The sequence below is a fragment of the Calypte anna genome, chromosome 26 (assembly GCF_003957555.1).
Source record: "Calypte anna isolate BGI_N300 chromosome 26, bCalAnn1_v1.p, whole genome shotgun sequence".
Classification (NCBI taxonomy): domain Eukaryota; kingdom Metazoa; phylum Chordata; class Aves; order Apodiformes; family Trochilidae; genus Calypte; species Calypte anna.
The window spans coordinates 1,363,180-1,376,006 of NC_044271.1; the positions used below are offsets into that span (position 1 = coordinate 1,363,180).

General features: G+C 41.1%; 1 protein-coding gene across 1 annotated transcript; it reads left to right on the forward strand.

Moving 5' to 3' along the window:
- Positions 1–46: 46 nt before the first annotated feature.
- Positions 47–12,604, forward strand: RSBN1 (round spermatid basic protein 1). The gene is made up of 7 exons (XM_030465558.1): positions 47–464; positions 3,547–4,217; positions 8,201–8,338; positions 8,701–8,843; positions 9,692–9,859; positions 10,237–10,345; positions 11,159–12,604. Exons 1-7 carry the CDS (start codon positions 47–49, stop codon positions 11,618–11,620), a joined length of 2,109 nt encoding a protein of 702 aa, XP_030321418.1. The 3' UTR covers positions 11,621–12,604.
- Positions 12,605–12,827: the final 223 nt, after the last annotated feature.

Here is a 12,827-nt window from a genome sequence, read left to right on the forward strand (position 1 = left end):
GTGCGGGCGCTCGGGCCATTTAAATGTGTGTGAGGGAGACTGTGAAATGGCTGCGCAGGTCGCTGCGGTGCGCGCAGTGTCCCGGGCCCCGGAGGAGCCGCCCCCGCTACCCTCGGGGGACCGGCCCGGCCGGCCTCGCGGCAGCGGGCGGCGGCGGCGGGCCCCCCCCGGCGAGGCGGCGGGCGGCAAGCGGGCCCGGCTGAGCCAGCAGCTCCTGGCGGGGCCCGGCCCGGAGGAGCCGCTGCCCCCGGCCGCCCTGCCCGGCCTGCCCGCCGCCGGGCTCTTCACCTTCTCCCCGCTCAGCCTGCCGCCGCCCGCTGCGCTCGAGGAGCGCCGGCACCACCACCACCACCGGCATCGCCCCGCCGCCGGCCCCGAGCCCGGCCGCCCGGCCGTCGGGCAGCCGCAGAAGGCGAGGCGGGGCAGCCCCGCGGACGCGGCGGCCGGGCGGCCCAGTAAGCGAGGTGAGGAGCGGCGCGGTGCGGGAACCGGCTGCCGCCCGCGCACCCGGGCCGGCCCCTGACGTGGGCGCCTGGCGGCCGCTCGGCCGCAACGGATCGACCGCGGCCTCGTAACGCCTGCCTGGGCTGCGGGGTGCGGTGCGGGGGAGCCGCAGGCTCGGCCTCGGCCGCCGGGAGAAGGCGGGAGCGGGGGTAAAAGCCGCTGCTGGAGGGGCCCGAGCGCTTCCGTGTGGGGCAGCGGCGGCTCCGCGCCTTAGGCAGCTCCGGCCGCCGCCTCACCGCGGGACTGAGCGTGGAGCCCGCCCGGTGCGGGGAGACGGAGCCCCGAGGCTGTGCGGGGGGCGGCCCCGGCGCTGGTGCTGCTGCCGGAGCGTCCCTCGGCGGGTTCCGAATGCTGTCGCTCTGATAGCAGAGCTCTCTGCCTCATCTCCTTGTACTGACGCGTACTAGGACTCGGGAGCTGGTTTCTTGGGTTTTGTTTGTTTTGGTGGATTTTTATTATTTCTTTATTTTTTAACAACAAAATAAATGCTGTAAGGTTTCTCGTAACTAGAAAGCCAAAACACCACTGGCTTCAGGCAGTGGGCAGGGTGTTGTCACATTTTAACAGTACAAAATTGACTGTTTTGTTTTTCTCACAAATGTGTGATAGTAAAAAGCCTCTTGGTGAGAGCAGGACAGGTAAAAAAAACAATTGCAAAAGCTGCTGTAATAACGATATGTTGTGAATTATGCTCCAGGAGTATATGTGAAGATATGGTACCAAAGATGCACCTGCCTGCAAGTGTTAGGTCTGGAGTCTAAATTCCAGATAATACTGCCTTAAGGATGAACAAAAGTATTGTGGAGGAGACTTTTCACTACTGTTAAATGCTTCTAAACCACTGTGTTTGAATGGTGACTACAGAGGCTGCTGGATTGTAAATGTCTTAACTTCAGCTTGACAACTGCTGATAAAACTGCAGTAGTAATCTTTATATACTGGGTGTGTCACTGTATGTCAGTCCTATCCCAGCAGTCAAACGAGGCCTTCTTTTAATAAACACTGTTAAAATTGCCATCTGAATTCCAGATTTACACAGCAAATCTGATGCTAACTCACATTCTGGATCTCTTCAGGAGTTATCCTAGGCTGTATACGTAGTGGGTTTCTGGGTTTCTTTTCCTGTCTTTCACTATCAGTTTTTATTTCTATTTATAATCTAACTAAACTGCCTATTTTTTTGACTGTACTATTCTTATCTTTGGCCACAGGTGGCAACTGGTGATTTTTTTTGTTTAGTGGTGATACTAGTGTGTTCAGTTATGTGATTTATGATTGTTTTAGGATAGTTGACTTATTGGTTGTTGTACCTCGCTGTGGGAGCCCACAGGATGATGACCTGGCTGTAACTTTCTTTGGTTTTGAGGTGCTGGAGGCTTTCCATTTATTTAAAGGAATGATTAAAACTGTATTTCCTTTAAGATTGTCAGGCATTGCCATAATGTCACTGTCTGGCTTCATATAACACAGCAGATACTCTCAGTGTAGTAGCAGGGCTGTATCTAAAATCAGAAATACTTAAAATAAAACACCTTTAACAACCAAATATTAACTTAGAAACATTTACAGGGAAGTGGTGGCATGATATTCTTGTTTAGTTCCAGTTTGGAATCTCTGGCCTGTCCAGAACTAAGATCTGTGTGATTAATGTGTCACTGCAGTTAGTAAAGCAGTTTCTGTACTTGAGAGCTTAGTGACTGAGTAAGCTCAAGCACGCTTAACTTCTGAGGCTTCCAGAAAAGATTATTCCAAGAACTGTTCCAGCTGACTTACCCAAACAAGTGCTACTGCCTTTTTCTTCCTGGTTTCCCTAGCTGTAATGTAAAAATAAGGGCATTTGTTGTAAGGGCTAACAGCAGCACAGTGAAAACTTGTATTTCAGGTCTTAAAACAATTGTACACAGTTAGTATTAAGCAATCAATTCTTTCTTTGCTTCATGAGTAATTCTGTTCATGACACCAGGCTGTTAGGAAGGTCAACCACCTTTACTGCAGAGCAAACTAGTAGTGGTATAGTTACATACTGTGGTTGGATGAACTAACTTGAAGATGCATGTATTTATCATTACACCTTTTGTCTTAGATCCTGGGAACTGAGAAACTTTAACTATTGCATCTTCCAGTCAGATGTTCCCTTCAGCAGCAGATTGTTCTGATCCCCATAGCTGTCCTGGTAATGTGGCTCTTTGAGGTTTCTGCACATTGTTGGCATAAAGGAGTTCTTTCATTCAGGCAGATTAAAATCTTGTCTTGGCAACTGAGTTTTTAAACAGTTGGACAATCAAGATTTCAAACTACCATCATTTGCTAAATATTATTTGAATTAATTTTTATTCTTAAAAGATGAGCAATTAAACTATTGCCTCTTGCCTAACAGAACTACTTTACATTTTATCTCTCAGCCTTTAGCCTTTTACGGGTTGAGTGACCTTAAAAAAACCCAAAAAACAACCAAGCAAAACAAACAAAAAAACCCAACCAAAAAAATTAAAAAACCAAGCAAAAAAACACCAAACCCACAACAACCTCCTAATTATTATCTCTGAAGTAACTGAAGAGCCAACTGTAAGAATAGCAAAAGATAGCTGGAGATGTGGATGTGATGATTCAGCTCCTTTAATACAAACAATCAGCATTCTAAGATTGTTTTGTTTGGGGCTTTTTTTTGTCCAGAAAGTTAACTACTTTAAGTATTTTTACCTCTAAAATGGCAATATTTCTTGTACCTCCTTCAGTTATGCTCTTCTGGTTCTATATTGTGTATCCAAAATCAGGCAAGTCTTCTGTAACGAAAGTTTTAATGTTTAATCTATTAAAAATGGAAATATTTCTAAAATATTAAGCTTGAGGGTTTTTTCTATAATTACTATTTTTACTGCTTTTTTTTTTGTACAATTAAATCTTGTAAGTAAAAAGTCAAGGTATTATATTGTTCAGTCTTCCTGGTAATAGATAACTTTAGCAAATGAGAGGTCTTAATTCTTTTGGGGTAAATATGCTGCAGGTGCAGAACTCTAATCTTCTCTTTATTGTTGCTGCCAGAAACTCCAGATGAAAATGGCAAAACCCAGAGAGCTGACAGTCTTATTATGAAGAAGATAAAGAAAAAAAAGAAAAAGAAACACCGGGAAGACATGAGGGGGAAACGCTTGAAGATGTACAACAAAGAAGTGCAGACTGTGTGTGCTGGGCTCACTCGCATTGACAAAGAGACTCCTTCTCAAGGACAGTGTGATAACTTAGAAATGAACAAGGAATCCTTCAGATACCTGAAGGATGAGCAGCTCTGCAGACTGAATTTGGGTATGCAGGAATATCGGATACCACAGGGAGTACAAACACCATTTGTGACACACCAGGAGCATTCTGTGCGCAGCAGCTTCTTGAAAACGGGCACTAAATTCAGTAATTTCATTCATGAGGAACATCAGTCCAATGGTGGTGCTCTGGTACTTCATGCTTACATGGATGAACTCTCATTTTTGTCTCCAGTGGAGATGGAGAGGTTTGCAGAAGAGTTTCTTGCGTTGTCCTTCAGTGAAAATGATAAAAATGCAGCTTACTATGCTTTAGCCATAGTACATGGAGCAGCTGCTTATTTACCAGACTTCTTGGATTACTTTGCTTTTAACTTTCCTAACACTCCAGTGAAAATGGAAATTTTGGGCAAGAAGGACATTGAAACAACAACAATTTCAAACTTTCACTCTCAGGTAAGAACTGTCTAAAGACATAAAAGTTGCACAACACCTAGATTTGTTTAATCTCATTGAGAGCAGGGGTGGCCTAAAATAGGTGAGGCACACGTTTTTTTTCTGAGCAGCTGAAAAAAGATGATGTTTGGACCACTGCACAAGTTTTTCTGATGTCTTAATTCTGTCAGTAGCTGATGCTGTGTATTTAAACTTTCCTATTTCACTTCAAGCCCACCATGGAAGTCAAGGTCATATATAAACTATCTCCCTTGTAACTTAAATGAATACAGCAGTAATAGCTAAGTTATTTCCAGATTCCCACAGGAACAGCCCTTGGGTTTGGTGCCTGTGACCAAGCTCAGAGGTATCTGTGGACATACAGAAACGTTACAGTGTAGATACGTTTGTTTCCGATGGAGTAAAACCTCTTCCTGTTTAGCTGAGAACAGGCTCACATTGCCACTTCTGAGGTCATTATTCAAGACCTTCATTACTTTTACTAGTTCACCTTTGAAGGAAAAGCCTGAGACTGAAGTAGAGGGCACTTCAGTCCTATTGGAACAGGCCTTCTCTAGCAGCAGATGTGGAAGTGGTAATGCTTGTGATGTGGTGGCAAACTGGATCTTCCCAGAGTTTGCCAAATGCTTTTAAGCAATGTTTGTTTGAGAAAGCAGTTGCTGCTTTACAGAAGATTACTGCATGGCCACTTGCAGTGTCTGAAGATTTTTTAGACTTTATTATAGATACCATTTAATTAGTAACTCTGACACTTAGCTTATAAATGCTTTACAATTAATAGCTGCTGCAGCACTTAGTGTAAAGCAGCCTCTGTTTCTTGGTTAAAGTATCACTTGTGCTGTGAGAGCTGCATCAGAGTGCACAGCACTCCAGAAGCAGTCTGAGCAAACCTCTGCTATCAGCAAAGATACTTTTGCACAATACAGGTGTGTGCTCTGCACAAGTGAAGCTTGCCCACGGTTTAAAGTGTTCTGCATCAGTGATTCTTATGCTCCTTGGCATTGTGATTGCACTCTGAGTTGATGTGGTCACCCCCTAAAATAGCTTAACAGTGCCAACTGGATATTTAACAATTTCACTTTTTCTTGGTGAATGTCTGTTGTGTGAACATGAGTAGTTTATACTATAAATACATATGTGAAGGATGATGGTAATAAAAAAGAGGCTTTACTGGGTGCTAGTCTCTGCTAGTAGTTCAATTAATTCCATTTTATGTACTGTCTAAACTTGATTACGAGTGAGTCATGACATGAGGTTCAGTTGGTCTAAAACTTCTCTAACCCAGCTTCAGCATGACCTGGTTAATCCTCTGTCTGAAGTATGTTAGAGTGGCTCACACACAGAAAACAAATAGTTTTCAAAACTCTTTGAGATGTCTGAAATGGGACTCTTCAGAGAACATAGGTGATGCTAAAGTTTCTAGTTTAAAACTGATGTATTTAAATTGAGTGGATTCAACTGTAGTAGCCGGATGCTGGTGGAAGTTTTGCAAGCTAGTTTGTCTTTAGAGAAGGAGAAAATGTCCTGCTTAAGGGACCATGGGGAGGATAAGTCTGGCTATTTTACTCCTATTCTGTGGCAGCAGTGTTGAGGAATTGGATAAGCTTCACTTTTGAACCTTCCTGTCTGGGAAACTGTGATACAAAAGCACTTCATAGTTATGTCTTTGCAGATTAATCATGTTGCAGCATCGTATGCTGTAATACTGACATTTTTAATTGCATATTCTCAGTTAAGTCATCCCTCTTTTAGACTGAACCTTGTGAATATGTGAACCTGTTTGCTATACTGAACCACACTGGCAAAGGGATGATTTCAAGCATTAGGTCTTGAGTCCTGGAGACTTGGTATCAAGAAATCAAACTTTGATCTGTAAACTGCAAGTTAACTGAAAGTTAATGTGATCTTTGGCTTATATAACATTCAACTGGTTTGTGTACCTTTTCAGATAAACAATTTCAGTAGGAAGTGTCTCCCGTTCAAAATAAGGACTTTAATCAGGAAGACTTCATGAAAATCAAGTGATAATAAACTTCCTTGAATTCCTTTGTTCTCAGAACAATGAGGACAATGGAAACAATGTTTATAACAAAGCACTCCAATGTGTACTAGTAGCATAAGTGTTTGGGTTTAGTATATTAAAATAATTAAGCCTTGGTGTTATCTAGATTTTTTGCTTGCATTGGCTCTGGCTCATTTGTTTTAATACTTTAATGCTAAATCTAAATTTCAGCTTGGAGCTATTCACTAGGACTAAGAGCTTTCAGGACTCAGGTCACTGAACAGAAGTTTGTAACCTTTCTTTGAACTAATTCTCAAGTGTATATATTTCTTAAAGTTCTATTAAAATTACCAAAACATTGAAATCCAAGATTTCCTTAAAATATTTCTGGTGTCTTCTTTATATCTCTTGAATATTTTTTTTTAATTGCATTCCAATACATTAAAAAAATGTTGGGATCTAGTTTTTAATTCCCTTTGAAAACATCACAGTTCATTTAAACTTCTAAGAAACACCTGTGAAATACTAGGGAATCTCAACAGATGGTTCCAGTAGAACAAACCTCATCTGAAAGTAATCTGTCTCCACTTACTGTAATAATGGAGGCAGTTAAATGTAACTGGCTGAATTTCAGAGGATTTCAGCTCTTGGTTCTCAGAACTCTGCACTTGACACTGTGCTTTTCCAACATTACTACTATGAACTTCATCCTGCCCTCCTGATGGAACTGCTCCCTTTGTTAGGTATAAACCTTTACCAGGGATGTTCTAATAGAATTTGGAGACTTAACTTTCTCTTAGGGCAGCAGCCAAAAAGCATTAACAGCATCTGAAGACATAAAATCTGTCTGGTCAAAACCAGAAAATGAGTCTGTGCTCATTCAGCTGCTGCTGCTGGCTGTGGTGGGCTGGGAGGCAAAGTCCTTGAGCTGCAGTGACCTCAGGTGTAAACTTTTACACGTGCAGGTGGAGGTGATGGGAGCAGCAGCTGGCCTAGGAATAAAGCTATGTGTGCAGTCATCTTTGGCTCCCACTTTGTTTTTAATTAAAAAATGTGTGCAATCAGTGCAGAACTGCCAGCTGCATATATACAAAGTTAAAGGAGGATTCTAGAAATAGGAGTGAGATAATTAAGAAGTTAAATATCTATGGTTGCTGCTAGAGGAGAAAATTGCAGCAGTAACAGTAACTCTTGCTTTATTAGTCTCTCCTAATTTACCTTTAACAACTTCATGGAGTGGTTTAACTGCATCTGGTTTGTTGGCTAAACTGCGAAACTAAAAAACTTGAAAGTAAGCTACTTCATACAAACATCTCTAAATGGAATTATAAAAGATACCACACTTTCTGAACACAACTATACAACTGCACGTTTAGCAGCAGCAGTGTGTCCTTTGAGACTGACTGTAGCTTTGCACTACTAGAACCACCTGATGAAGGTAGAGAGGCTGTTGAAGAGTGATGAGACTGGGCCTGACTCACAATTGAGTGTAAAAATTATGGAAGAATTTCTGATCTTTTAAGATGGAATAGTGGCTGTATTTGTGTACATATGGAAAGTGATGAATGAATGTATTTCAGTAGCTTACAGTTTGAAAGGTAGGAGCAACAGCCAACCACACAGATTAGTGGAGAGACTAAGCTTGCTGCTGAAAGACTGAGTCACAGTGAAACTTTGCGTGGTGGTTTTTCTCCAGTCAGCCTGGAAGTACTGAATTGTTGCTGGATTAGTCACCAGGCTGCAATATTTCCAGCTGAGAAGTATTTCCTATCAGTAGCACAGACAGGAGTTCTTTCCTCTTGGGGTACCCTATGGGCATATCTTCTAAACAGCCTCTGTGCTTGTTCCTGGAGGCATCTCTGATGAAATAGATGTAGATGAGTCCAAGATTCATCTCAGCTGTGGCCTGGTGCATTATATCAATGAATTTTCATCTCTCTGAGTTGTAACCTGTGGTGGTATTGTCTTTCTGACCACTCAGGTCAATCGGACGTACTGCTGTGGCACCTACAGAGCAGGACCCATGCGGCAGATCAGTCTTGTTGGAGCAGTGGATGAAGAAGTTGGGGACTACTTCCCAGAATTTCTAGATATGTTAGAAGAATCTCCATTTCTCAGAGTAAGCACTGACTTGTGGTGTTTTGCTTAGAGCACTGTAGATACTTAAATGATTACTTCTTGTATTTCAGAGTAATGAGAAACTGTGAGGTATTTTCTCTACTGATGAGCTTGCTTATTGTTTGGGCTGCTGAGGTAAAATCTGTGTTAGGGACCTAAAATTGTGTGAATTATTAAAAGTTTAAATACAGTTTATCATAAGCAGTAGATAATCATCTACTTCCCTAAAAACAAAGTTTGGTATTTAACTCTCAGACCTGTCTTAGTTTTTATACAATTCTTTTGACAGCGAATTTAAACCAGTTTTACCAAAGGTAGCATTGAATTTTTCTACCTCACCCAGTTGTTTTTGTTGTCTTTTAGATGACTTTGCCCTGGGGCACTCTTTCTAGTCTGAGACTTCAGTGCAGGTCACAGAGTGATGATGGTCCCATCATGTGGGTGAGGCCAGGAGAGCAGATGATCCCCACAGCTGATATGCCAAAATCGCCGTTCAAACGCCGCCGGTAATGTTTTGTTTTCCTTTCTGTATTAAAGGTAAAATGTTGCAGCTATGTCTGTGTTAGATTTGAGAACAAATCCTAAATTGTGTAACTGGTTCTTTAGAAGGCTAATTCACAGATTGAAGTTTCATTTTCGTTTTTGTTTCAACTTGGCTTAGTGGATAAGACGAGTATGTTATTTGTGATGGTCATTTTATTTCACCAGTTTTTGTAGTAGTATGTGCTAGATCAATTATTTCTTTTTATGTTATATTATTGATTATATATTATTATTTCTTTTATATCCTTCAGAAGACTTGTTTTTATTAATCTTATTTCTGTGGAAAGGACTGATTTGGTGGTGAGGGCAGGTGTTTGTATTGTACTTTTAACTCTGCCCGGCTTCTCAGGAAATACTGCAGGATACATATGTACTTGCTATCTTTCTCATAAAGAGTGTGCTGCACAACAGATTTTAGGAGATAAAGAATTGGAAACATATTTTAATAGTAATTTCAAGCAGAATTTTTGGACGTGCTCCCAAATGACTAAACTTCAGTATCTATTAAAATAGCTCTGGTTTATGTACCATGAAATTCCCAGAAGAGTTCTTTTAACACAAGTGAGCAGTCAGAATTTTAAGGGGATTTTATTTGTTTTATAAAGTTTGGTCTCATAACTTGAATTGCACTTTGATGTATTTGTTTCAGTCTTTTGTCCAATAAACTCTTAGAAGAAATCAGAAGAAAATGCTTTGCTCTTGGATTTTGAAACCTGCAGGGCACAGCACTTTAGGAATATTTTAATACAAAAGTTTATTTTTTTAGTAGTCTGGACCATTTTTTTTATTATGTATTTTTATCATGTTGTAGATCAATGAATGAAATAAAGAATCTCCAGTACCTACCTCGGACCAGTGAGCCTCGTGAGGTTCTGTTTGAGGACAGGACACGTGCTCACGCTGACCACGTGGGCCAAGGGTTTGACTGGCAGAGTACAGCAGCTGTGGGTGTTCTGAAGGCTGTGCAGTTTGGGGAATGGTAAGTGCCACTGAAATGCAGCCCTCCTGGTAGGAGGGGGCACTCTGAATGTTTTCTCTCTCTCTCTCTCAAAAAAAAAAAAAAAAAAATTGATTGGGAAGCAAGCCAAATCAAAGAAATGATTTAAATTCTGTAATGAGAAATGCTGGCCAGAACTTGAAGAACACCACACATCAAGAAACAAGTAAAATAAAAACAAACCCCCAAAGTCACACCTCCTTTTCAAAATAATACATGTATTGAGAAGTGATGAGAGTTCATGCCCAGTGTAAAACTAAAGTAGATCACTGGTTCAATGAAGCTTTCTGCTGGAAAGAGCTATAAATCTCTCTAAGTCAAATATTTTAAAAATTCCTGGAATTCTCATCTTTTTCTAGGAGTGACCAGCCTCGTATAACCAAAGATGTGGTTTGTTTTCATGCTGAAGACTTCACTGATGTTGTGCAGAGACTTCAGTTGGACCTGCATGAACCTCCAGTGTCACAGGTACTGAATCTTCCCTAGTGACAGGGAAGTAGCTGTATTTTGGAAGTAGCTTCTGACAGTTTCCAGGTTTGCTGCATGGCCAGACCTTTTGTGGCCCTCAGTTCACAGCTGTCTTGGGCAATTTCAGAATAGAGTAGTTCATTTGGAAGGGACCTGCAACGATGACCTTGTTCAACTGCTTTTCCTTTCCAACAACCTGGCATTTATGCTGTGAGTCATGATATGAGCTGTAGTGACACTTAGAAGTTAATTAAGGAGCCAGGTATGCCTGTTCCTTCTCTTTTTAATTGCTGATGTTCTCTTAGGTTGCAAAGACATCTAAACTCAGTCCTTTAATCCAAAACAATGCAGTCTTACACTGAGCTTGCTGTTTTCAACTATAACTGTAGAATGCTCTTAGCTGTTCATTGCCCTCTCCTAAGATGTTCAAAATAGATAAATTGTGTTTAAAAAGCCCAATTCTCACTCAAATTTCAAGTTCTACCTGTTAAATGGAACCATTCTGATTGAGACACAAAGTACATTGAAAATAGGTTGTAGTGTAACGAGGCAACCGGGTGCCACTAATTGCCAGGGAGTGAGCATGAGCTTGTGTCAAGCCCACCTGTGCCTAATTAGGGTGGGCCCCCACTGCGCATGAGCAGGACCAGGGGGCCAACCCTAATTAGGCACAGATGGGCTTGACACAAGCTCATGCTCACTCCCTGGCAATTAGTGGCACCTGGTTGCCTCATTTCACTACAATAGGTGGGTGCTGAACTGTTGACTCTAAACTGAGTGTCCCTCTAACTTTCCCATCTTTCCTTCTCTCAGTGTGTTCAATGGGTGGATGAAGCCAAACTAAACCAAATGAGACGGGAAGGCATTCGCTATGCTAGAATTCAGTTGTGTGACAATGACATCTACTTCATCCCTAGAAATGTCATTCATCAGTTCAAAACAGTGTCAGCAGTCTGCAGCTTAGCCTGGCACATAAGACTTAAACAGTATCATCCTGTGGGGGAGACTTCTCAAAATGCAGAAAGCAATTCAAGCTTGAACAGTAGTGTTCCTGGAAAGAGAGAGCCTGAAGGTGAACCTCAGAGTGTGAGTGTAAAAATAGAGCCAGAAGAACCAGGTACAGAAACACAGCTTACAGCAGGGGTGCTCCCCTCCTCTGTTTCTTCAATATCAGGACTTGTGCAACCAGATCAGGTGGCCCAGCCCCTTCCAGGTTTTAAAATAGAGTCTGATCAGCAACACAATCCACAGGATCATGCAGGCTCTTCTGTGTGATATGTATATAATCAAACATTTTTTTAACAACTTTTTAAAATTTTGATGTGAAGTTATAGTTTTATAACTGGCTTATGTTTTATTGGAGAAATCTTGCCTATAATTCTATAAAGAAAGGTGACATTCCAAAATGTCAAGCATATCTTTTTTACACAGATTATGCAAAATTCAAGTTGTATTTTAACCCCTTAGTACAACCTGTAACAGTGGTCTACCACTTCTTTCTGTTTAAGTAAAGAGATATTGAGTATCTCCTCAAAGTCAGAATGAAATTTCCTCCAGGAACATAAAACAATTAAACTATATTGGTCAGTGTTATTTCCCTACTTTTACTTTATCTCTGATCTTTACCAGAAAGTGATGCTTTTGTAGACTTGAAAAGTGACTTTCCCATCTCATTTTAATTGCTTAAAAGAAGAAAAAAAAAAAAAAAAAAAAAAAAAAAGAGAAAGCACAGCACTTTTGATGATTTATGAAATTTTTTTGGTATGTCTGTTCTTGACATGTTGGTTTATATACAAGTTGGGTTTATATACAAGATATAGAAACTGATCTCTCTTTCTTACAGTTCCTACAAGGATGATCTGTAAATTTAACTGAAGAAAGTGTCTGATCCTGTTGAAATGGAATGATTTACTCACCTAACACTTCTCATAGCACTGCTTATGTTGTTTGGTGTGAGGGTTTTGCTTCCAAAATACATATTCCCTGAACAAGATTAAGACTAGTGACAAAATTAGAGAACCTTTTGGTAGTCTTGTGGAGGAAACTGCTATCTTTGAGCACTTTAAGGCTTTAAAATACTAACCAACTTGGCAGCTTGTTCTGGTCAGGTCTTATTGTGTCCAACAGAACCACAATTTCCCTTGTACTGATGCACTTAATATATTAGCAGAGTTGATAACTGACTTACACAGTGAGGCTGTCCTTACTCTAGGAAGTTCTGTATTACTACTTCACAATAAAAAGTATTATGGCATTGGACTGCTGTTTCCATGTATAGCTTCTGGGTGCCCAGGTATTGTGGAAAAAAACAGTGGCACATGCTAAGTGTGTAGAGTGTCAGCTATCAGCAGTTTTTAAACACTCTTTCAATATTTCTGGATGTTAACGTGTAACCTGTATTTGACTTTCACTCACCTCATTTATTACTGCCCTTTCCAGTCATCAGAAGGAAAAGTCCTGTCCCTTTCTCCCTTCCCTCTCT